The following is a 25,673-nucleotide window of genomic DNA, read 5'->3' as shown; positions in this document are numbered from 1 at the left end:
TTTTTCCTAAACGCATTAGACAGCATTCCCATAACTAAACATAGTGCTATGGTGAAATACATGCTGTGAAGGTGAAATTATTTTTTTTGTGGCCTGTTAGAACCGTTTGGTGACCATTTGTGAGCGAATGAGCAATTTTTGGAGATGGCGAGCCATCAATTTGCCCGCAGACGGGGCCCGACTCCGTCTACGCATCTGGCGGCAAAAAGTCCAATTAGCTGCGGACGCTTAAACGTCCATTTTTGGCTCCATTTGGAGCCGTCAGATGTTGGCCTTCTATTCTTATGACGGACGGCGTTTATTCAGGCGTAAGACGCTTTGCCTCATTAGTAGCGCGCTCGCACCTCGCAAACCAGCTTCGGTAGACAGGTGAGCTCTTCTTCACTTTCTCTCACAATCAAGTTCTACTTTTTTTGTACTCAATTAGCCGGAGAGCAGGTAGACGTTTGCCGGCTGGCACTCACCCCAAACATTTGCCTCAGGTCAGGGTCCCGGAAGCGGAAGGGAATGTTGGACACGTGTAATCGTTTGGGCTGCTGCTTCTCCGACGAATCTGAGTGCTGCGAGGCGTCCGTTTGCGTCACGTCGTCCGACTGTCGGGGAACACACATGGACATACGATTGGTATTTACAAACATAAGTTGTAACTTTGACAAAAAAGTCATAAAGAGTCCTAAAGGTTTTTTTTTCAAACAAGAACAAAATACAAACATAAACAGATAAAGTTGTGAAAATAGACATTTATAATAGACACGAAAACAACAAAGATGTGATTTGAGAAATAAAAGCTACCAATAAGAAATCCATTTTTTTTAGAAAAACAATTGAATTGCTATAAGAAAAAAAAGGTTTTTTCAAGTAAGACAACAACAAATTTGGTCATACTAAAATATGTTTATGTCTTTTTTTATGATTATAAATTGATGTTTGAACAAGTGAATTAAAAAACAAATATTTCTTCTTTTGATATTCTGCTTTTTCTTCTGCAAAAGAGGTCTTGATTTCAAAATCTATGGAAACAGTCATCCGTTTGTTTGAGCGGTGCCCAGATGTCACTTTTATTAGCCTCAATGATTTTCTGGAAGCCCCAAAATGCATCCGGCAGCGGCCATCTTGAGAAGCGCGGTGTTCCCGCGTCACTCATTTCTCAATCCCGTCCGGATGAGTTAGAATGTCAACGTGGATCTTGCGCGTCACAAATCGGCGTCTTAATCTCTGGCATTTAGCTCTTGAGCTCGGCGCAAGATTGAAGGCGCTGCCAAAAAAAGCAGCGGATAAAGATTCCATGGCGGCCCGGCCCAGCGAGAGCGTAGACATTAGCGGCGGCGACGGCGCTCGGGGTCCCCTCACGTAGTTGTTTCCATCATTATGCCAACGCCGTGCTGACATTTCGATATAAACGACGACGTCGGCTGACAAATCCCGCTCTATCGCCGCAGCGACACTGCTGATGGATGTCGGTCGGCGTTCCGGTGGACGTGTGTTTTTGCTTTTTGTGGGAACAAACTCGCTGGGGAAATCTTTGCAGCGGGACCTCGACTTGCTAAACCGTCAACGAACGGCGCTAATTGGGAAGCAACTGGAGGAATCGGGAAACCTTATGGGAGATCCTCGCGCGAAACGGAAGCAACACGCTGTGGCCTCGCCGTGATCTTTTCCCGAGCACGGCGCAAATGAGCTCAGCGATACATCGGCTCCAATTCATCAAGGCGAGATCGTCGTTATGGCGCCGATGGTGATGATGATCTCCTTTCTTATTGCCATTATCATAATCACAATCTCCACGGCGACGGCTGTCATTTATTTGCCATTTATGGCCCATTTCCAGTCGTGGCCGACATCCATTGTGAGCATTGACAGCGCTTTGATTCAAGGTCCCGCTCTGTCAGGTCCTCGCTGGCCGGTAGGACACCCCACCACTCCCCCCACTCTCCCCCTCCCCTCCAGGCTATCTTGAGTGTGCTGAACAAAAAAGATGTCCAAGGGGCTGGAGTGGATTTGTGTGCCAGCCATTCGGCCGGTGGGGCTCTCAACTCCGCCGTGGAGGTTAATAGCCCGAATGGCCGTGTTGGGCTCGGGGGTGACACGTCGCAGACAGATGTCGGAGGGTGGCGAGGAACCGGAGGCCCCCTCCCTCCCCTAATCCCAGCACGCCGCGGGTCAATCGGCTTCATCGCTCACACAAGACACCCTCGACCTTTAGCGGAGTGCCGCTCGAACGCCGTTGGAGCGTGTCTGTTTGATCACGCCGAAGCGTTTGCAAACATCCAGATGAACTTCCAGGATCTGTCGTAGGACTGCGTTAGAGGACTACCATGTCTTCAGATTTCTACTTCGGATTCTGGTTAGACTGACTTGTTGCCATCTTCTTCCCATGTCACGTGCATTCGCATCTTCAGCCCGCCTCTTTGGCTGGCTGGTCTGCTTCCCCGTCTACCGAGCAGATGGCCTTCCTGATGTCCTACCTGTCTGACTTCCTCAACCTTTTGCTCACCATACTCGACACGAGCCCGCCTGTTGACCGGACATTCGCCTCCTTGCTTGCTCGCTCGCTTCCTGACTTTGCTCCCCGTTTGTTTGCTGACTACCTAGCTAGCCGCCTCTGTGCCGTCACTGCCAACCTGGTTGAGAAATGGCGGCATGGCAGCGGAAACTAATGACCCGCGCGGCTCCGCCAGGGGAGGCCACCATCAGCGCCACTTTGCTGTCCCGACAGCTGCTGTCAGAGGGAGGAAGAGGGAGGAGGTGGCGGCGGGATGCGCGAGGCGGCGTCCGTGCCAACGCGAGCTGTCATCTCCGGCGGCTCGCTGGCTTCCTGTTCCGCTGCCGCCGCTCCCAAAAGACTCCCGCTTGTTATTTGCTGTTATTTGCAAATCGGGCGCAAAGTGCCGGCCTCAGCACTTTTGGCTCCTCCGTGCAGAGTGGCATTACGAGAGCATAATTGAAACCATCTGATTGGAACGCGGCCAGGCAGGTACAGTAGATTACATCTGATTCAAGCGAGAGAGCGAGCATTCATTTATTCTTTGTAGCTCTCACCGCTTCACTTTGCTTGTTTGTTTGCTTCTTCTAAAGAAGTTGTACTTCCCAAATGTGTCAGGTGAAACCGCAACACTGACGCAGATGCTAATGTGCGCTAGGAGCTGCAAGGTGGTGAAATGTGACTGAGACTGCAGTAGGAATTTTCCCAAAGGGCAGCAATTTGGACCCTACTGGCCAATTGCGGTAATTGTATACTTTAAAAGGAATTTCATTGCTCTTTGATGGAGCAAAGTCTGAGAAAGTAAAAATTTTTTTTTATGTCCCCTTGTTGCAATTTCAAATTTGTACTCCATCTTTGCTCCTCATCCATCTCCTCCTCCACATCCTGCGTATCGCTTGCTCATTATTTTTGTCATCCAGTGACTCAGGCGGGCGGCCTTGCTGTTCCGTCACGCCACAACAAGAAGGTCAGATCAGAGGCTAAACGGTCCTTTTCAGCGGCTTTTCTTCAGACTTTCAAGGATTTTTCCGTCCGTTTCATAACGACATTAGACTTGATGAACTATTAGCACTTCTTTACAAATGTCCACACGGCGCGTCCTTGGCGGTGCAGACGGCGAGTGTGACTTTAGCGTCAGCACAAACAAAGAGGCGAGGGAGCGTGTCGGCTTGGGCGTTGCTGCATTTTTTTTGGTGTTATCGCAGTCACCCAGAATCTCCTTTGGAGAGTCTTCTCACTGCAGAAAAATGTGGAATTGAGTGCTGCCCTCACGCTGGCCTCCTTAATTTGTTATCTGAACGCAGAGTGATTACTCATGAAATTCACGCCGACCTCGGACGATTTGAAGCTGGCCAGATAACGAGTCGGCCGCCGCTCGGCCGCCACTCCCCCCTCCCCCCTGCAACATCTTCCGGGATTGCCGCACAAGTCAACCCCCCCAGAGCAGTGCTTCTCAACCTTTAGAGAGGCAAGGCACTTAACGTTTCAAAGAGAAAACTGCACAGCGCTCCAGCAAACAAAAGGGGCACAAAACTACTTTGTGTCACGTCTCGTCCCCAGTTTTGCTATGTGTCTAGGTTGCCATGGTTTCTGTTCACGTCACCCTTCCCCTCCTGTGTCACCTCAATCAATGTAACCGCGGTCACCTGCCTTGTGTTTCGTGTTTTGCATTTAAGTCCTGTCTGCCCCTCACTCCCCGTCGGATCATTGTGTTGTTGTCGTCGTAATGTCTTGTTCTCGTCATGTCCTGTTGTCTTCTTGTCTCACGTCCCGGTCAGTCATTCGAGTTATTGTTTTGTTAAGTCATGTCAGTTTGCCGAGTCCGTTAGTTTTGTTTTCTCCAATAAACCCTGGCCCAAGCTGCATTTGGTCGCCCTGCTCCATCCGTTCCATGACACTTTGACTTACAAGTTCATTTTCTACTGTGAGCAAGCTCATTACTCAAATTATAGCATTGAAATCAGAGGCTCTGAACTCATCCCATTTTGTTTCATGTTTGTACTAAAGAAAAGTACTGCAGTATTCGTGTGTTTAATCTTTTTTAAGGGGCGTGGCCTAGTGAGTGCCATCAGAAGGTGCAATCCTATTGGCCAATTGTGTCACAATTGCTCAGTCTGCCACAGTGATAGTCATTTTTCCAAAAGAATATAATACATGTGAGTTTGGTTCTGTTGCCTGTCTACATGGGTTGCTGCACTGCTCACGTAGCATCCATTGTTGATTTGTTAATCAATTTGTACGGGCAAAATGTTGAAATGCTCGTTCACTCGACGACAGAAGGTACCAGACAATTAAGCTGTGGATCTAAGTGTTACTATGTCCACAGTGTATCTACTGGCAGCGAGGGGGAGGAAAAACGATCCTGTAATATTTTCCTTGGCACAGTGGTTGAAAATGGCTGCCCTCGAGGTCCGGCTCTGGAGGGCAGACGAGGATACACTGACGGATGGCGAGCCAGCCAGCGAAGGAAGGAGGGAGCGCTCGTTAAAACGTACGTCACACAGCCCTCTCGCTTCTTTTTAAGTCTTTAAGTCCAAGAGCTGTGCAGAGTAAAGTGGCATCAAGGGAGACGTGCGAAGGGGATGTGGTGGTGGTGGGAGGGAGGGTCGCCGAAGAGAATCTGCTCCTTCAATCTGTGCTTCGGCAATCAAAAGGCGTTCGGGCCCATGTGGTGGGGGCACCCGAAGCTGCTCGTGCCATTAAAGTTGGCGCAATTCAGCGGTGGATGACACCGTGCCACCAGCCCAGAAGGATTAGACTCTCTGTTTAAACCCTGATAATCCCCTCTCGAACCCCCCCCCCCATGTGTGTATGGAAGAGGAGGAGGAGGGGGGGGGAGGCCACCACCTCGAGGCTCTTTTCCCGGCAGGGGCACACATGAATCGCTGCGAGATGGCGAAGGCGAGAGAAGAAACGGACGGTGAGGGATGCGAGAGGCGTTCGGAAGAAGGGAGATGAAAATGGAGGGGGGCAAAGTCGCTTCTGCCGCCTTTCAACTGGCTGGCAGAACAGAGCACTCACTGTAAATCAAAACCAGATGACAAGGCGCAGTGGCTCAACAAAGATGCGACAAGTTTTGTTGGTATTGCTAACATGGAGTCAGATTTAGATTTTTGCAGCGTGAATGAAAAAGTGAAGATCTGCTTTAGCGCGCCGCGCAGCTCACGCTAATTGCGATCCCAAATGACGGCTAGCAGCTAACAGTTCATAGCGTTAGCGTGACCCAGATAAAGCGGCAGCCGATCGTCGACCCCTCCCTGCAGGTGTTTTCCTACCAGGAGAGAGACGAGAGCGCGGCCCTGAGGTCTTAAGGTTCTCATCTCCATCGGCGTTACTCGAATTTGCGGACGCGTTGCTGAGCTTGAGCGGCGCCAAACGGCTCCGCTTTTATCTCCATCTTTTCCTTCTTCCTGCCGCCGGGGGTGAGCCGCAGGTCAAAAGTATTTCAAGAAGCGAGAATGCAAATGCAGAATTGAAACTAATTTGCAAAGCCGCACAGGAGGACTGCTTTGTGGAAAGCATCAGCTTTGCCCGCCGATTTATAGGGTGGCTAAAGTTTGACGTGGGGCTACATACGGTCCCTGCTACATTCTTTTATCCAGCCCGCTGAGCTTTCACGTGATCAAGAGTTTTGGTATACGGTGGTGGCTTCAGATATGAGGGACACAACTTAGAAATTTGTCAAGATACGAGCCACAGCTCACATGTACATCAGTTTCTATTCAAATTTATTAGCTGAATGCTAACGCAATCTGATGAAAGATAAGATTTATTTGTTTGTTAAGCAATGACTATAAGACAATGACAAGCATAGTTTTTACCTTCTGAAAAAAATAAACTGACTACAGTAACTTATAGTAGTTGTGTAACTCTTCTTTTGTTAGTATGACTGTATTCTACTGCAAACTGCTGGCAAGGTTGTGAACAGCAGAAGGAGCTGAATTCAATTAAACATGACGCTAAAACTATCTAAGACCAAGTTATTTATTTCTTATTCACAATACGTTATTTGACATCTCCGATGTTCATTTTCAAAATCTCGATTTTGCACCGCTAACGAGTCCGAGATTCCGTTAACGTCAGCTCTCTGGATGTTTGATGAATGTTTGCCCCCACTCGCAGGAAGGAGAACCCCTCCCTCACAAGTACAGAGATCAGGAGGCCCCTAAATCATTCATGTGGACTGCAACAACCCCGATAACGGCGCTCGTCTCGCATTAATGCACATTTCTGCTTCTCATGCAAAAATAAGCAGAAAATTACACACTTGGAGTCATGTGAGCGCTGCAAGTACTGCAAGTATGAATGCAGAAAAGCGTGTTGCTCTTGCATATATTGAGCACTAGAAGGCTTCAGAGCCGATGCACTGATATACGTATATATAAATATAAATCTTTAGTTTATTTATTTATTACTGTTTTCGGTTCAAATTTTGATGAGCCCAAGGTTAGAACGTGTATATTCCATAAGACCCCTACATCACAAAATGGTTAGGAGTCACGACACATATTTGCAAACGTCTTTGCAACCAAAAACCAACGTTGGCTACGTTCACCAGCTTGAGGAGAAAACAAGTGTTAAGAAAGACTCAGTTGACGTTTGAGAAAGAAGAGCCAAAGGTGTTTACTTGCTGGCGGCCTGCGAGGAAGAGTGTTTGCAGGTGCCGAGCGACACTGACCGGTGCGGAGGCGGGGGCGGCGATACTGGGCGTGCTGCTGTCGGCGCCCGGCGCCGGCTCGCCGTGCGTGGGTGTGGGCGTGTACAGCGTCAGCGCGTGCTCGGCCACGCGGCTCTGCCCGCTATAGTCGGGCGTGGGGAGCGGGTGTGGGGCCGCAAACTCGGCGGGGATGCCGTTCTGTGGGGGCGGGGGGTACTGGGCCGCGGTGTAGGGCTGGCTCATGGCGTCCGCGGGGTTGGGGGCCTCTTGGTTGCCCTGGGAGACAGACACAGAAACACAATTACATAAATAAATGAATAAATAAATAAATACAGAGGTGCAATCAAAAGAAAAAAGCAGCCCCAGCTTTCATTGCTCAACTTTTAAGTCATCACATAGGAGGTGAAGCAAGTCGAGTCTTCCATCTTGCTCCGAAACAAAGACCCATCATTTGTTGTGAATGAATAAACATTTCTGAGCAATTAAATGAATCTGGATCATTCCCTGCGGCGGTTGGAAATCACCGAGTTAGAAGAGATCAAAGTGGTCGCCATTAGGGACGCACCGACGTGACCGCGGGGCACGGCGGGGGCGGTGCCCCGCACACCGACGCAGCGCCGGCCGTCACGGCGCATCAGGCCTGCTGCTAGAGAGTGCCTTGATCAGCGCTAATGAACACGGAGGATGTTGTTGCGCATCACACAGCCCCCAAAGACCCCGCTGGCCCGCCCCTCCCTCCTCCCAGTCCGCGCGATCAAGTATCCAAAGAAGAGGACGATCAATTCATCGATCGACGTCTTCTGATAATTACAAGCTTTGACCTCGACGCCTCAGATGATTCTTCTGCCGACGACACTTGACTACCTACAGAATGTGTCACTCGTTGACTGAATGTCAACAAGCAGTTTGAATACATGACGTTCCCAATATGAACACATCGAGATTACAGCAGATGGACCGAAGTCGACTTTTGCTTTAAGAGCCGACAAACAAGCGGACTCCAGACGAACATCATCTGCAAACACGCGGCTCGGCTCCCCGGTGCAACGCCATGATGAGCCGCGCCGCTAATGCGCTTATCTGTTAGCGGGTGCACCTGCGTTGCCTAGCGCGCGTGCTAACGAGCTGCCGGAGCGGACGTCCAACTGCGCGAAGGTGGAACAATAACGGCGGATTTCAATAACAAGCAGACGCAATTTCAAGAAAGGAGCGCCGGACGTAACTCTTTGTGCTAAGCGAGGGAATGGCGGGCGGGCGGGCAGCTTTATGACGGCGGCGGGGAAACAATAACGGCAAAACTTGGCCTGCTTTACAAGGCGAGCGGGGACGGCGAGGCGGGAGATAAACGTGTTTTATTCCTCGCCGCAAGCCGGCCGGTCGGGAAGGTGCGTTAGTTTTAATGAGCGCGTGGAGTAACGCCGCGCTGTAAATGTAGCGGAAATAATTTCACGCAGACGTGTCGGCAAACAAAAGGCAGTCGGAAAAAAGCACACATTCGGCCAATTAAGGCGCTGCTCCATTATGGAAATGAAAGGAGGGAAGCCTTGAGAGGTTCAAGCTCCCGAGCAGCCTGGCCTCTTCCTAGCGCTCTCGTAATGCGGGAACTTTTTTTTTTTTTTTTTTTTTTATCTACCCCTGCGCTCTACTTTGCCGCTCCCTCCAGCTCCGGCCTTATATAACACGCCTTCCTCATTTAAAGGAAGTTCTTGATGTCGGCAAATTCGTTCTTTTCTCAAGCGCAAAAGTGGTCCGAAAAAAAAGGCGATCCGGCTCGGCTGTTCTGACAGCTGCCGGATTTGAAAGCAGCCTCATCATCATCCTCATCAACAACAATAACGAGGGCCAAGGTACAAAAAAAGCTCAGCGGCACAAAAACAAAGCGCAAAAACTGGCAAGTGCTGTGGTCTACAAACGGATTTAAAGAGAGACACGAATGCCCCCCCCCCCCCCCCCCCCCCCAAAAAAAAAAAAAAAACACCCACCAAAAGGCTCGACTGAATCATTGGAGGCCTCTGTAAAGGACCACTTCTCACAGTTCGTCGTGGAGGAAGCCCACTTGAACGTTGAGACTTGCACGACTCCCACAACTGGCCTTCACTCCTTCACCGTTTATGGTCGTGAGTTCTACCAAAGCGGCGACTGGTGTGAGGCGGAGACTGAAAATAAACATGAGTGCCTGGGATGGCCTTGGGCGGCAGCTTTCTTTTCAATTGGACCCGCAGAGTGAAAACACAAGACCAAGTGGAGGAGGAACGCCACTCGAGCGGCTCGGCATCGACTCTTAAAGAGGGCAGCCAGGCGAAAGTGGCGAGGAGGAAAAAAGGGGGGGTGGAGCAGGGCTTGTTAGCTAAACACAAAGTAGGCGCAGGCGCTCGTGTGATCTCGGCTGTCCTCTGATGTACGTGACAAACGAGTTGTCCGACTGGAAGAAGAAGTAGGAGGAGGAGGAGGCCGGTGGAATCGGACGTGGGGGAATTGCGCTCATCCTTGCGCTTGTCGAGATAATCGAGTGTGTGGAAAACGATAGCGGCCAATCTTATTCTTCCTGCTTGTAAAGCCGCAACCAGGCACAAATGGACGGCGGCAACACCTGCCTGCCGGTTGCAAGAAAACAAACCAAAAGAACAGCATCCGATATGAAAGGACTTTTGCACCTCAAAAAGAGTTGAAGGAACACCGAATGGTGCTTGAACACCCCCCCCACACCACCCCCCCTCCCCGTGGCCTCCAATATGAGCAAGTGTAGCTTTTATTGATCTCAGACGACGAGCGGCACCGGCCGGCGTCTCACTCGGTGTCAAATTGGATTGGGAAGTGTCACTTAAGGAGATCGCTTCCCGAGTGGACTTTTTGTTCAGGGCGAGAGCCGCCACGCAGGTCGGGCGGGCCGCGAGTCCAAGTTCCGCCGGTCGCTAGGTGTTTGCGCTAAAGGCTCGTCTATCTCAGCAGGTGTGAGCGTTTGGCTGCCTGCCAAGCCATCGTGATCCTCTTTAGCGGCGTCGGGAGGCCAAGAGGAGACGGGCGGTGCAAATAGAGAAGCTCTTAGGAGGAACTCATATCGGCAGAGTGGCGCTCTGACTCATGCGCGCGGCTGCAGCGGCGGCGGGTCAGCGGCAAGGCGAAATTCAGCGGGCGACTAATTGCGCCGCTTTGGATCCGGAGGGAAATCACTCAAATGGGAGCGCGCTGATCAATCTGCGCTGCTGCAGCAGGCAGGAGGGAGGGAGGAGGAGGGGGGGGGGGGGGGGGGGGGGGGGGGGGGGGGGGGGGGGGGGGGCTGCTGATGGAGTGGGCAGCTTTATGGCTCCGGCTCGGCATTTCTCAGCAGAGCTTCTTTTGCCTGCTGTGCAGATCGCATCGAGTTCTCGTAGCTCTACGCCAAGGCAGCAAAGAACTTGAGAACTTGCAGATCTGCACACGCTTTGACATTGGGGCGACGTGCTTGATTGTTGGATGCAAAGTATCTAATCCCTTTAAAGGGTCTTGGGTGTGGTCCGTAGGGGCTCCTTCTGGCTCCAAGGTAATCTGACCCCTTGGTTATTTCCTGTGTGAGTCCATTCCTGCCAGGCCGATAATCGCGGCTTGATGGAGTGGACTGCTTTGCACCTATTTCAAATTGGGCCGACACGTCGTTACCAGAACTTTTTTTTTAAAACTGATGCGGTGTCAGAATGTGTTGAGGTGGAAGAAAGTCTGATCAATCGTTCAACATTTAGCGGCGGGCCACGGTGGACAGACGATTGATTGCTCGGCGCAAAGTTTTTGACAGGGCGGATATCCAATCTGATAATGGGGGCTCGGGTGTGGTCCGTGGGGGCTCCCGCTGGCTCCCGCGTAACCCGAAGCCCGCCATGCCAGTCGGCCTCCGAGGTGTTGTTTCCGAACCGGCCGGGCCAAGAAGCGCAAACGGACAGTTTTGCCGCCCTGCTGTGCAGCCGGCAAATGGCGAGCTTTGCTGTCATTGGATGCGGTCAGAATTTGTGGATGCAATCGATTCTGTGATTTGTTTCCACGGGTCAGTCGACCAGAACATAACGGGGCCCCGTGTATGGGACATTTCAAGACGGGCATCCGTCGGTCGCATCATTCCTGGCGCCTGAATCTGGCAACCGAGGAGCCAAGGATGTCAGAAAATGTGACGAGGGGGCTCGGGCACCTTTTGTGATGGCTCCGCATTGGCTCCTCATTCAGTTGTTTTCCTTCAAAGTGTGGTTTCTTTTCCAAGACTGAACCTGCCCGTTGACGCAACCCGAGCGCAACTCCAACAGCCAGAAAAAATAATTTAGTTTTACGCGGTTAATTGTTGCGGGAAGGAGGCGGTGGCCGATTTCCACAGGCGAGCGGCGACGCTCCGGTCCGTTGTAATTAGGCGGGCCGCGTGATCCAAGCGCAACTCGCCCCCTGATAGACACCAGAGGCGGTGGCTAATTACTAACACCGCCGTTCCAAGGTGAGCCGGGACTTGAGTGCTAGTAAACAACAACAAAACACCTCAGGCGGGCTCTCCCTCCTTCCCCAATTACCGCCTGGCGGGAAAAGGGAGACGCGCAGAAAAAAAAGCCAATTTGATGCAAATTCACAGCAGCGATGAAGGCGTGCGCGAGGCTTCCGGCTAACGTTCACGCTCAGAAGAGCAGCCCGTTATTGTTTGGTCTCACATTTCCCGCCTTCAAAAAAAAGTCCCGTCTTTCCATTTTCCACCTCATTTGTGTAGAAATCAATTCACGAGTCGAAACGCCGCCTGTCTTTGCAGTCAATTTCAGCGGCGGCTGCCTGCCCCGCCACCGCCGCCGCCCTCCTCCGCGGGGCTTAATCGTTTTGGTGTGTCACACGCGCTCCATTCCCTCTAACCTGATTTGTCCTCGTTATGGCGGGCGCTTATTTGTGCGCCGGCCTCGGACCGAGAGGTATTAGAAAGAGTTCATTTTCTCCCGTCCCTTGCTGATTTCTTCATTACATGGCTCACACGGAGACGCGAGAGGCACTCTTAGCGACGGGGCCCTCGCCGCTTAATAAAGACGGGATCACTTTGAACCCGCGTGACACACGTAATGAAGGCCCCGCCGCATCACGGGGATGCATAATGAAATGAAACAAATACGCAAATAAGGCTGCCGACCTTGTGAGGAAGCCATCAGTTCCACGCCATCGGACCGCCTCAGCCCCAACAGCCGATAATTGTCTCTTTTGTTGCGTGCAGTATATTTACATCTGGGACTAATTAGCGCAGAGCCGGTGTCAACGTCTCAGCCGACGTGCGGCTTGTTGTTTTTATTATTATTATTATTAGACACAATGCAGCTTGCATTCACGCTGGGAATCTTTTATTTACTTAAAAAATATATATTTAATTAACTGGCTTGTGGGAAAACGGCCCATGATAAAGACCACGCTGAGAATTTCTTGTCTTTTAGCAAGACACGTTATCCTTGAAAGGAACATCAAAACGCCAAATGTAAAATATGGTTCTGATTGTCAAAGTGAAATCTTTGGCGTGTGGGATTCCTGACGCGACATTCCGTGGCCGCCAAATGAGGGTGACGCCCCTAACACGGCCGCCGAACAGGTGCGACGATTCGTCATTCCTAACTGTGGCGAGACGGGCGGTATTTTTTTCTGAAGCGCATCTAATCAGATCTTAATTCCACTTATGAAGATCGGGGAGATAACTTTTGATTCATCACGATGGTTTAATCACCGTCAGCACGCTCTCTCCCGCCCGCCCGCCCTCCTCTTGTTTCCACATCCAGCCGAGAGATGGACGGGAAAGACGGGGAGAAGATATTAACAATATTAATGACCCGTGGTCCTCGTCTCCTTAATGAGAAGGGTTATTAACCGTGATTATCCGTGATGGAGCGCCGGTAATTCCCTGAAAGCTCGAGGAAAACTAGCCCGTAAATCGCCTCGTCTTGAAGATTTGACGGCGCGGGAAGAGGCGGGCGGGAGAGCCAGAGGAGACGCCGGAAGGATGCGAAGGATGAGGAAGTGAGCGCGGCAACCAAACACTGGCGGCTAACGAGCGAGCTAACTCAGTGATACTGGCGGAATGCTGAGGCGGCACTCCTACACGCCCACTCCCCGACGCTGCAATTAGAGGAAGGAGGAGCGGGATGGCGGAGTCCGTGGAGTGGAGAGGGACGGACGGGCCTTCCGTTGGTGCTGTCCTGTCCCATCTGCTATTTATCATGGCCGTATCACAAACCGTTTGCTCGACAGTCCAGTCCCTTTTGCTACTCTGCATTCTCACCACACACTTCCCGGAAACTGGAGCCACTGTCTGGCACACTATCCCACTCCTATCTAGCACTGTCCTGTGCCCATCCCTACAACACACTGTGTTACTTCCGACTTTTGTCCTGTCCTAACCTGTCTCAATTGGCATGTGTCCCACCCCACTCACTGCCCTGTCCTATGCAAAACTTGGAAATGGTTTCTGATGACTCATACATGTGTCATGTCTTGCCGTATCTTCTTGCCTGACTCTTTACCATCATCCTGTCCTCATGTCCTGTCCCATCCTCTGTTATCATTTTCACACAGCATTGCTGTTCCTGAGGAAAAGGAAAATGGGAAACTGGTGCGTAAAAGTCAGGCGCAGCAAGACGAACGACTCCCGACCGCAAGTTACGGCGGCGATGATGCTAACGGGCCCATTTGCTCGTTAGACGCTGGCCTTAAAAGCATCTTTGGGAGTTTGGGCACCTCCCGCCTCCTCTTCTTCCTGCCTCTTCTGCCTTTTTTCAAATGGCACTGTATCACGGCAACACCTGCCGGGCCCATTCCAGATAATAATCCCGTTCCGACATGCCGCCGCAGCGCTCGCAGCGGCCAAATTGGATTGTTTGCATTAGCGGCCCGCTGAGCGCAGCTCGCTTGCTCTCTCTCTCTCTCTCTCTCTCTCTCTCTCTCTCTCTCTCTCTCTCTCTCGCTCTCTCTCTCTCTCTCACTGCTTTCTGGCTCTCCCACCTCGGGGGCTTTATTAGATTCAAGCACTCCTTCATAAACAAGCGCTCCTTGTGGCAAAAAGGGTAAACAAGAAAAGAGGAATCAGCTAAATGCGGACAGGCCGGCGCTTTGTGGACACACTCCATTTATTTCCTCCAATCAAAGACCTTTAATTGGATTGAGGGCCGGCACCTGCTTTACACACCGTCGAGCACGCCATTGATGTGTGCGCGCGTGTGTGTGTGTGTGTAATGGGAGGGGGAGGGGCTAAGAGCATGTCTCGCTGCCTCCATTTTTTTTTTTTTTTTACTGTGATCAATTTCAGATCAATAACAGGATTCGTCACCCCCCCGTGGAGCTTCAAATGAATATTTTACACGCTAAGATGTTTTTCCTTGAGTTTGCTGTTCAAAAGGTTTAAAAAAACAAAACAAAAAAAAAACAGAGGCAATAAACAACCTTGTTAGACTTTCTTTGGGAAACTGCAATCACTATAAAATGTGGTAATACGTATTTTATAGAGTGCAGTCTACATAAAATATGGCAACATTTAGTGGTGGCATTCAGTGAAGCAGAGGTCTTAAATTTCGACTTAAAAAGTCTGCAATGTGGCGTCTTGAAATCTGCGCACACTGCAATCGTTGTGCCGCATTTCATTTAGTTTTCTGCTCGCTTTACTGATTCAAATTAGACGACGCAACTGCAGATGCCTTGTCGTATATTTCATGTATATTTGATGAATAAATGTGGTCATTTGAAAATAGTAAAAGAAAAATATATTTATTTATTTATATTTTGACTGTGGCTACATTAATATTTTGCACAAACGTTCACTGACAGATGATTGTTCTTTTTTTACATTCATTGGCGAGACGCCATCTCACAGTAAGAAAATGAGGCCCCAGCTAGCTTCAATATAAACATCACGAACGCTTCTACGGTAAAGTTCTCACGCCGCTTCAGTTTTCTATCACTTGTGAGATGAGCATAAATCCACAGCAAGTCCGGAATACAAATGCCCATGCAGCAGATGAAAAAAAAAAATACAAAGAAAAAAGGAGCGCAGCCACTGCACACAGTAGCACGCCGCCATACGAAAGCGCCCAATGCATCACGCCGCCTCTTGACAGCGCCTTTAGCGCGATGCCGAGGCGGGAGGGGGGAGGGGCCAGGGAGGCCCGACACAGTAAATAAAAATACAATTTCCCCCAGTGACACGGCCATTCTGCTGCAAGCCGTGCTCTAATTATTGCCAGCACTTTGAGCGATGGGTCCGCAACGGCTTCACGTGACCCCTCGTGTGCTTTTAAACAGCTGGCTGGGCCCCTCAGCGAGCCCTGCCCAAAGGTCGCCACAGCGGCCCGACTCGTGACAACGATGTCTGAGATTCAGAACCGGTCAAGCTCAAGCTCAAGAACCCAAGTTAAAAATCAAGTCGACAACAAACAGGCACAAACAAACAAAACAGGCAAAAAATAATAATTTTAAAAAATCAGCTAAAATTCTTCTTTTCTTTAATGAAAATGTATTTGTGATTTCTTGTCTTATTTTGTACGATCTTTGTCAACCCAACACACAAAAACAGGTCAAAGGTCAAATTCTGTGAAAAACTGGTTCATAACTCATGATGTCCAAATCATGTCAGGAAGTCAAAAACCAAGTCAAGAACCATCTCAGCAACTGTCAAGATCAAGGTCAAAACCTCATAAGAACCAAAAACTGAGACAAGAAGTCCAAAAAAAGTCAAGCGTCGTGTCAACAAAGCACAGTGAAAGCAAGCAATCTAAACATGCTTTTGAGCTGGTGCTTTTCATGTCGACAGAAGTTTTTCTCTCGCTGCACAGCGGGGACGCTGTTTACGTCAACATCGACGTTCAGCGTCTCACATGTAAGAACCAAATTCCAAACCAGATTAAAACGCCTTTGAAAGGCCAACATAAATGTGCCCCTCCTCCTTGCTCGCTAACTTGTTTACTTCTCGTCTCCCTCTTCCCTCCTTCCTCGCTTGCTGTCTGTCTTCCTCGCTGCCTTCCTAACTTCCTTGCGCACCTAACGAGCGACGGCGACGTGTGAGTGGTCCAAAATGAGCGTCAGTGAAGCAACTGAGTGACCGCCATCATTTGTCACACGAGCGCTGACCTGTGAATATTGCATTACGGCAAAGGCGCAGGAGGGTGAGGGGGGACGGGGTTGTTGATGTGTCAAGTCTGAGAGGGAAGCCGGCGGCCGACCTTGCCGTCACAGACATATTCGACAAAAGGGATTCCCAAAGTCAAAAATTACAGCACGTGGAAAAAAAAAATACTTTTTTTTTTCCTACTACTTTTTTTTTCATCAAATCAAAATATTAAATATTGACCACAAAGAACAGAATGTACAAAAATTGGTCTTTGTTCCTGTCAGCCGTTGTCCTGTGCTTTTCATTTTTTTTCCAAATGGATGTATTCTTTTTAGCGTCGTAATAAAATGAGGCGGTTTGGTTGGGAGCAATTCCCTTTCCAGCCCGCCGTGACATCGGTGCGACGCAGCAGAGCGGGAGAAAGAGAAGACGAGCAAAGTGAGAGAAAATCAATCCCGGGGCAAGTCTGATTGATGGGCGGAGTTTTGGACAATTTCACGCGGAGAGCGAGCTAAGCGGAGATGACAGCGGCCATATTGCCCGCCGCAGATTGATACCTGCATTAGAGGCATCAAGCCGAATCACTTAATGCCGCGCAAATCCCGGCCCGACGCACTTTTTATCCAACTGGATGGGATAATTGAGTCAATTAGAAGCGGCGTAATCCGCCGCAGGGATCTTCAAGCAAGGTTTGGGCCAAAGTCTTCATGATGGAAAAAAAAGAAGCTGGAGATTACCGGTCTTTGCCCTCAGCGGCTGGAAAAAAAAAGAAAAGCGGGTATATGACGCACGTTACAGCGGAGCAACATAAACTTGCCGCTCAACTTTGTGTTACTTTCACAAAAAAGTTGCAACTTCATCAAATAAGTGTAAAAAATCACAGCAACAAGTCAAACAAGTAACAAGACAGCAACGATTGGTCGCTTCAGTCCGCGATAGGACAGACAGCCGTATCACATGACTCGGACCGGATGCCGAGGCGCTGACCCGAGCGGGTTCGTTCCGCCTCCGCTTTTGCGGATCCTTTTGCTCTTTGTTGTCGTGGCAACCAGGCAGTCTATCAGAGGTCACGCGTGTTCACTGCAGATATAAAAAAAAAAAAAGAGGACGGCGCCGCGTTATCGAGTCACGCCAGGCGGCGGGCCGGAGGACGTTAATGGAGCCGAGCCCGGCGCCCGCGCTCGCCTTCCTCGTCTTCGTCTTTAATCAAAAACACAAACGGCTAAATGGGATTCGGCACCTTAAGGTGCACACAAACACATGAATATTAAAGATTCGGCGGAAGAAGACCTCAAAAGAAAATGTTTGAAAGACTTGTGAAGGGTTAAGACGGAATTTTTCAAAAAGGTACAAAATGCAAATCTGACAAATTGGCAGCACAAAAGAAGTCGTGCAAGCAAGTATGCATGTTGCGTCCTCGTGCTCGGCCACACAACGCAACGTCGACACGGCTTGTTTGAGGGGCTGTTTTGTCATGCTGCCGCTCGGCTCGGCTCGCCGCCGTGGTGTTTTTCCGCTTGGCCTTAATCGCTGCGTTAATGGAAAGGAAAAGAAGGAAGGCCGAGCCGCCGACTTATTTGCGCTACCCCAAATAGCCAGCGGCCGCTTGAGTGCGTTGTTGTCGGTGTGCTGCGGTGGCAACAAAACACTTGTTTTGAGTGGTCTGATTCCACAGCCACACTCCCGCAACGGCGCAAACGCCCTTTTCTAACTTTGCCTGATTACCAAAATGCTAAATATATGAGTGTATTTTTCAGAGTGGTGGGGGGAGTTGCAATAGCATCAGAGTTAATTTCTGGGGGAAAAGTTAGAAGTGGTAAGAAAAGCAGTGCTTAAACGTGAAGCGTTTGTGTCTTGCGGGTCTTTGCGGCACATCAGCCTCATCAGCAAATGTGCTCCTTTGCCTCCTGCTCAGCAGCCATTGAGGAAAAAACAAAAAAAAATGTTGGAAACTAACTTGAGCGTCCATGGTATTTAAGGAAAGATTTGGATTGAGAGTGACTCGCTCCGACATTGCCACACGGCACACACGGGCAAAGATAACAAGGAGTCGGCCATGTTGATTGTTTACACAAGCGCGGATGCCGTTTGACATGGTGGCCGCACAAATGAGCTGAAAGTTGCACATCGCGTGCTCGCCCCCTCTACACCCCACTTTCATCCTCTAATTGCTCCGGCAGGACGAGCACACATGAGCCAATTAGACACGCGTGGGCGCATGAACAGCAAAATAAGACGCACAGTGGATTGAGAAAGTCTACACACCCCTGCTGAAATGGCACGTTTTTATTAAGAACCATCATGTCTAAACTATTTCCACCATTGAAGGCGAACTTTGTAACGACAACTAAATATGAGCTCTTGCCATGAGATTGCAAAAGTGCACACACCCTACCAACTTAAGCAGTTACCAGTCACATTACAGCTCCAATTTTAAGTGCCTTTGAGAACACGACCCGTCCCGCAAACGGCGCCTGCTCTTGTTTTGTGGTAACCACAATGTGGACATCAACAGGAAGAGCAAACCAAAGTCGGTTGCACGCCGTATGATTATGCGCCGGCAAGCGGGACATGTTTTTTAAATCAATGTCTCAAGACGGACACATGCTGACGTGTCCCGCAGGTTTTCTCCCGCCTATCGGGAATCATTCCCGCTGCGTAAACAAGACGCAGAGACGAGCTGGACTCGCTCCAGCCTCGCCTCCACTGCATTTTCACTGACCAAAGCTTTTTTTCCCCTCCTCCCCTCCCCACCTTTTAGCCGATTCAGCCACAAGTATTGATCAGGCGCGAGAAGATTGACAGGGGGAAGGAGACGGACAAAAGTATTGGGACGCAAACCAGAAATGAAAGAGGACTTTCAACAGAAGTACTGGGTTGTCAAAAGTAAGTAAAACAAAAAATGGAAGGCCAATTGTCCACCTTCCTGTCTGTCGGCTCCATGCTAATGCTAATGCTAGGGGACATGTGAAAGCAAAGTGGCCGCTGCGTCATAATCAGATCATTAGCCAAAAGTTCAGTGACCTCAGCAGGAAGCTCGATGATCCCTGAGCCAAAGGCGGCGCATTAAGGAAACTTCCGGATGAGCGGCTCGGAAGCACGCGATTACGAGACACGTCACTTTCGTAATACTTGCCAAGCCACGACGTAGCGCAATTAGGTCGATGACTGGAAGGGAGATGAACTCTGACCGAGCGGGACAAAGCATCGCTAACAATATCTGAAAAACCGCAATAACATTGAAGTGAAGAAATAATAAAAAACAAAGATGTAAAAACTTGTTTATGTTTTATTTGTCGAAATTCAATCAAGCCCATTCCAAAAACCTTTTCATGCGAATAACGGCAACAGCTGTTGATGGTGACGTAAATGCTCGGCGGGCCGAATTAAAGGCCGCGGGTCAGACTTTGCCCACCGCTGGTTTACACTCTATCAAATATTCATCTGCTAAGTGCTGCAGCCGTTTGCCTTTTGAGAGCTTCATGCATTGTTTAGGCAGGAGCAGCACATCGACGAGGAGGAAAGAGGATTAGGAGAAAGGAGGAGATGGAGGAGGAAGAATAACAGAGCAGACAAGGAAGAGGAGGAACGCCGAGAAGACCGACGGAGGAGGAGGAAACAGAAGAGGAGCAGAAAGAAAACAATGAGGAGGAGGATGAGAAAGAGGGGATTAGTGAGATGGAAGCGGGAGGATGTGTAGAATGAGGAAGAGAAGGATCAGCGAGAGGATTAGCAAGAAGATGTAAGAGGAGGAGAAGGAGCTGGAAGCAGAAAGAACTAAGAGAGAAAAAGATAAGGAGAAGGAGGAAGAGCAGAAGATGGGGAAGCGCAAGATGAAGGCGAAGTGAGGAAGTAGAGGAAAATGGAGGAAGAGGAGGGAGCAGAATGAGGGAAGAGGAGCAGAAATGGAGGAAGGCGAGGGTGGTGCTTTGACGAATTCTAAAAAGGCAAAAAGAGGCCAAGCGGGCAGCCAAAGTTCGTACGCCAACAGGGCGGTTCCGCGTTACCTGCTTGCTTTTTTTTTTTTTAATTGCAAGCTGTCAAGGAAGCACTTGCGCAAGGCACCTCTGCGCCGTCCTGGGGGAGCCGGCGCCGCTTTTAGCCCAGGCGGCAGATGGCGAGCGGAACGCCATCCCTCCTTTGGGGGACTCGCTGGCGACAAGTCGACTCTTTAAAGAGCCACGTTAGGGAGGAAGCGTTTTGCCGTGCTAGCGTCCGACCGCCCGACGCGCCTCAAAGTGACGAATGGCTCGCCCCCACCGTGCTTTCATTTCACGTTTGCTGCAGGGGGTTCGGCAAAATGCTCGCAGCTGGCAAACTACAACTTTACAACCGCATCTATTTAGCGCAGTCCAAGACAAAAAAAATCGATGGTGAAAGACACCTACGGTAGTTTCTTTGCTAGTACAAAATGCGAACATTGCTCACATCCAAACTAACACGTGTAGGCCATTCTATTTGAAGTAAGTTTACAATAGAACAAATAAAATAAAAATACTGTAGACTGATTTGTGGGTTCTCGACTCCACCTTTCAAATTCTGCTTCTTTCAAATTCACAAAATGGAGTCTTGAAAACTGTTTATACATAGTTCAGTAAGATGCGCCGTCTGGAACATCACTTGCGGATATTCTCCATTTTTTTCTTTTATTTTACTTTGACCTCTTTAGCGTATCCATTATATCATTTTGCGAGGGTGGGGGGCGTGGCCTGTCCGCATGCATAATGAATGACACCTATAGTACTGCGGCCATTATCAATGTATGAGTATGAACGCAAGCTCTGCCCTCCTCGTCTTCCTTCTCCTTAGTGGCCACTTTCCATGGCCACGCCCGAGCTCGTCTGCCCGGCTCTCGTCGTGTTCTTCAGCCGAACCCACTGAAACTTTCATGAGGCCCGTCGAACGTATGGATCTAATTGCTCACGTCGCACATGAAGCTCAACATAACAGCCGCGTCGTGTAAAATCCACGGCGGCCCAACACTTGTGGTTCGGAAGCTATTCAAGCCGCCGAGTGCTTCATCCGCCTCCCGGAAGCGTCCACCATGGGGGACGGCGTGGGGGGCGATTGTAAGAGGAGCCAAAAATCAATGGCGGGCCGATCGTAACGCGGCTCGGCTCGGCGGGGAATTAGCGGCCCCCGTCGCCGTATCGGGTTCGCGGCCGGAGAGGAAAAGGAGCCTTGAAAAGCTGAAACGTGAGGCAACTCGTTGCGCTTGATGAGGAAATTGGCCAAATGCGTTTTTGTTTACGGCCGCTCAAAAGCTCACAGGCGTCGGAAGGCGGGAGGCGAGAGGCTGTGGGCTCCATTATCCCGCCGTCTTCTCTCCTGCATCCGAGATGAAAAGAACGCCCTGAGCGCACTCGTGTTTCACTCTCACATCGCGCTAATGAACATCAAGTTCACCTAGCCTAGTGCTTCTCAAACCTTTTTATCACCTCCAAAAAGCTTTAAGTGCCGCTGTCACAACCAACAACAAAATACACTCGCTCAACACCTACGAGACGTCCCTCAAAATCATTTTTCATATCATCATTAAGCACACTTTGAACATGAAGTCAGTGCTTCAATATGGGGAAACAAATTACGATTGAACCAAAATTGATTATATTATGATCAATGGAAGTTCTGAGTCTGATGAAATGTGGGGTCCCACAAGGGTCATTCCTTGGACCACTTTTATTCCATCTGTACATGTTACTCAAATGCTTCAGAACTTCAATGTTGGCGATAAATTAAAATAAAAAACTGCATGAACACAAACTTCCGCTACACCTAAACAAAATGGAGGTAACTTCAACAATAGATGTTCGGCTTTTGTTTTCTTTTTTCACTTGTAACAAATCAGAATTAGTTCATTTGAAGAAAATGCTCAAACTAGAAGGGTAGGTTAAATTATTTGGGATTTATTGCATGCTAATTCAATAACAAAGTCTGAGACATGAACTGAAAAATCCGCTAAATTTGAACATTTTGCCCATGAAGCATTTACTTGTACATTATTCCCTCACACACTGAGACATCTCTCTCAAGATTGTTAAACTTAGTACACCTAGACACACACGCGCTCCCAGCATGTACAAAAAAAAAAAAAAAAAAAAAAGCCCGGTGCTCGGGCCTGAACACGCTGCCGCCGAGCACGCAGCTGCGTACGGCAACTTCCATTCGAATTAAACGGGAACAGAAGAGCCCATTAAAGTCATTTACATACATGGCGGGTGCGCGGCGGGGGTGCGCACGCGCTGCACACATTAGCACTTGAAAGTGCACATCCCGCTGCAGCGCGGCTATATAGAACCATGTATTATTTATCAGACGCAGATCAAAAAAGGAGAGTTTGCGTGACGATGGACGCTGGAAGCAGGAAGTCTGACAACTTTGCCAAGAATCCTCCCCAGTGACCACGTTGCCGCCCCGCTTAAGACGTGCAAAAACAACAAATTGCCCGTTTCAAAAACACCATCGACACTTTTGCGGGTCGTCATGAGCATGTCAAAGCAGCAGGGAGTGCTATGGATTTTAGTGAGGAATGCAAGTGATGAAGTGGTGCCTGGATGAGTGAAAATACATCTTTGTGGAATTACGTACGTACATGAGAAACCAAAATAGGTTAATTTTATCCAGACTAAAGCAAAGCTCGAAACACCTGCAAACGATCTTGAAATGTTGGAGGAAAAAAATGCTCAACGTCTTCTTTAACATTCCAAACGAGAGCCAGAGAGAAAATGTGAAAGCAAAACGCTTGTGGGGGGGATATGAGATGAAGACGTTGCCTCTTCATCCTCGCCTCCCGAGAGCGAGCGCTCGGGAGCTGCGGGAGTCGGCGTGTCAGTCGGAAAGCGAGACGTGATATTCCCCCGCGAGGCGTTCGGGTCGCACTCCCTGCTGTGTGCTTCCAAGTGAGCGCGTGTGAGTGTGTGTGTGTCTGTGTGTGTGTGTGTGTGATGAGGTTTTGTCCCCACGGATTCCCGCGGACATTTTGGGTGTTTGATAAATCCCAAATGTTTTAATCGTGCTCTGACCTTGATGAAACAAGCCGGCGTCGTTTATCAATTAGGTGGGCACCGAAAGGGGGACGACGGGGGGAGGAAGAGCCTCTGAGGACGAGAGGATTCCCCCCCCCAAGCCCTCGCTGCCTTTTTTTCCCTCCGCGTTCCAGAACATTTTATTCCATCTCTTAGAAAATAATCTTGACTCACATTGCAGACGGTTGCTCCGTAATATGCAAGTGTACGATTTTTTTAGCTTTCCGTTTTTTTTTATTTATGGAAAACTAATTTAAAGTTGTGCGCTGGAGTTGTGTACCAGGTTGGGCCACAACATGCCAAACTCTAGTGGCATGATTAAGAGCAAGAAGAAGAGGCAGAGAAGGTCACATACAAGACTAGTTGACTGTTTCCGGGCACCTTTTTTTTCTGAGAACTTCATCTGCCAATTTTCATGTCGTTGAGTGGAGTCAGGTTTGGAAGCTGGATTTTCAAATCATTCAAAGAGACCTTGAAAATGGCCTAAAATGGCCGCTTCAAAGCAAAACGTCAAACGTCTGGTGGAGGTGCATGACTCTAAATTCAGACTACAAATGGATAATTGGTTAAAAATACACGAATGATGACCTGCCCAGCGCTATAACGGGGCGATGACGTGGGTGGAAGAGGATGTGAGGACGAAGGTGGATTTTCCCATTTTTTTCCACCATGCGGAATGTTTCCCCCCAGTGATTCCGTATAGAAAATAATCCTTCTCGTGCGCCGCTTGCCAAGTCAAACATTCCAAAGGGAGCGTAAACAAGCGTCTGACCGCTAATCTGCACGTGGGCGTCGCGTGTTTTGCTGTTCGGCGCCGCATCCCGAGAGAATGCGGTCTCCGCGACGGGCTGTTGCGGCAGGGGATTTGTTGCCGGGCGGAAGAGATTTACTGACGGCCTATTGTCAGCCGGGCGGGGATCTTAAAGGCGTTTGTTCGTGTTTTACACGGTGCGTTGCGATCTTAAAAGGCTGCCGCCGAGCGGGAGGCGATACGCCATACAAAACCCGCGCTAGCCCAAAAAAAATCTCGCTGGATCTTAGCCTTGTGTGAAAACATGAAGGCAAATATTAAAAGGGCAAATCAACTGTCAAGTCAACATAGATTCGTAAACAGGAAGTAAATGTTTTTCTGGATGATGTTATTAATAATATTTGGCGAAAGTGTTTTGCTCCTTAAGCAGGCCGACACCGACACCGCAAACACCAGGCCGCAGATTGACTTGGCCGTCAGCGACCGCTCGTGAGCGACCGCTCATGTGTGAACGGCGCCCACCCCCTCCATTGTGAGTGTGGGGGAAGGGGGGCTCACTATGCACTGCCCCCCAAGTCCCTGCAGCATTTTACAGTCTGTTTAACTTCAGAAATCACCATGTCCCACTTTTGCAACCCCGGCGCCGTTTGCTGATCTTGTCCGGTCTTTCTCGTGGGCCTGCTCCGGCTAACAACTTTGCTGGCAAAAAGTAAAAGTATTCAAGTATTTGGGTAAAAAGTAAAATGGAGGGGAGGAGCGATGGTGTGTGAAGTGCTACTGGCTGGTCCCACTTTGAGAATCGGATCAAGCGTTTCATTCCGCCGACGTGAGGCTAATCTTTGATCTGTGGTGCTCCGGCGCGGGCCCGATTATTTACGGCGCCGTTTCAAAAGGTTCTGCTGATCTCACTCGGGTCTTATCGTTGCACGCCGACAAGAAAATGTGACTTTGGGAGCACCCACAGCCAAAAAGATCCGCAGATTAGATGCCGTTCGAGTCAGAGGTGGACCGGCCCGAAGGATTTGAGGAGTCAGGAAAGCCGCGGCGCCCCCCAGGGCCCCCCCTCACTGCTTGGTACCGCAAATGTGACTGGCCTCAAAGTGCTGACTGGCTCACAGTCCATTGAGTTTGTGCTCCTTATCAAATTACAGCCACCTCAATAACCCACGAGCTGCAGCACGCCGCCAGAAATGAGGTTTTCTTCATAGCCGCCATGCTGCTTCTTTCTTTCCACGCTCACATTTTTCTCATCCATCCATCCATCCATCCATCCATCCATCCATCCATCCATCCATCCATCCATCCATCCATCCATCCATCCATCCATCCATCCATCCATCCATCCATCCATCCATCCATCCATCCATCCATCCATCCATCCATCCATCCATCCATCCATCCATCCATCATCTGTACCGCTTCCCCGGCATGCTGGAGCCTATCCCAGCAGTCATCGGGCAGTAGGTGGGGGACACCCTGAACCGGTTGCCAGCCAATCGTAGGGCACACAGAGACGAACAACTATTCGCACTCGCACTCACACCTAGGGGCATATTTGGAGTGCTCAATCGGCCTACCAAGCATGTTTTTGGGATGAGGAAACCAGAGTGCCTGGAAAAAAACCCACATGGGCACGGGGAGAACATGTAAACTCCACACAGGGAGGGCCGGAGGTGTAGAACCCGCACCCT

General features: G+C 49.7%; 1 protein-coding gene across 2 annotated transcripts in view; it reads right to left on the bottom strand.

The window, feature by feature from the left end:
* LOC125984205 (RNA binding protein fox-1 homolog 3) overlaps window positions 1-25,673 on the bottom strand; it is a 116,456-nt gene that overhangs the window by 19,138 nt on the left and 71,645 nt on the right. Inside the window, exons 4-5 of one of the 2 annotated variants that reach the window (XM_049746162.1) lie at window positions 7,110-7,415; window positions 465-593 (exon numbers count right to left, since the gene is read on the bottom strand). In XM_049746162.1, the coding sequence (XP_049602119.1) occupies window positions 465-593; window positions 7,110-7,415 (435 nt within the window). The remainder of the gene's footprint in view (window positions 1-464; window positions 594-7,109; window positions 7,416-25,673) is intronic. The other variant, XM_049746163.1, reaches the window with a different exon arrangement.

This window comes from Syngnathus scovelli, chromosome 16 (genome assembly GCF_024217435.2).
Source record: "Syngnathus scovelli strain Florida chromosome 16, RoL_Ssco_1.2, whole genome shotgun sequence".
Lineage (NCBI taxonomy): Eukaryota > Metazoa > Chordata > Actinopteri > Syngnathiformes > Syngnathidae > Syngnathus > Syngnathus scovelli.
The sequence above is the reverse complement of the archived record's forward strand: the minus strand, read 5'-3'. Positions and strand labels throughout refer to the sequence as shown.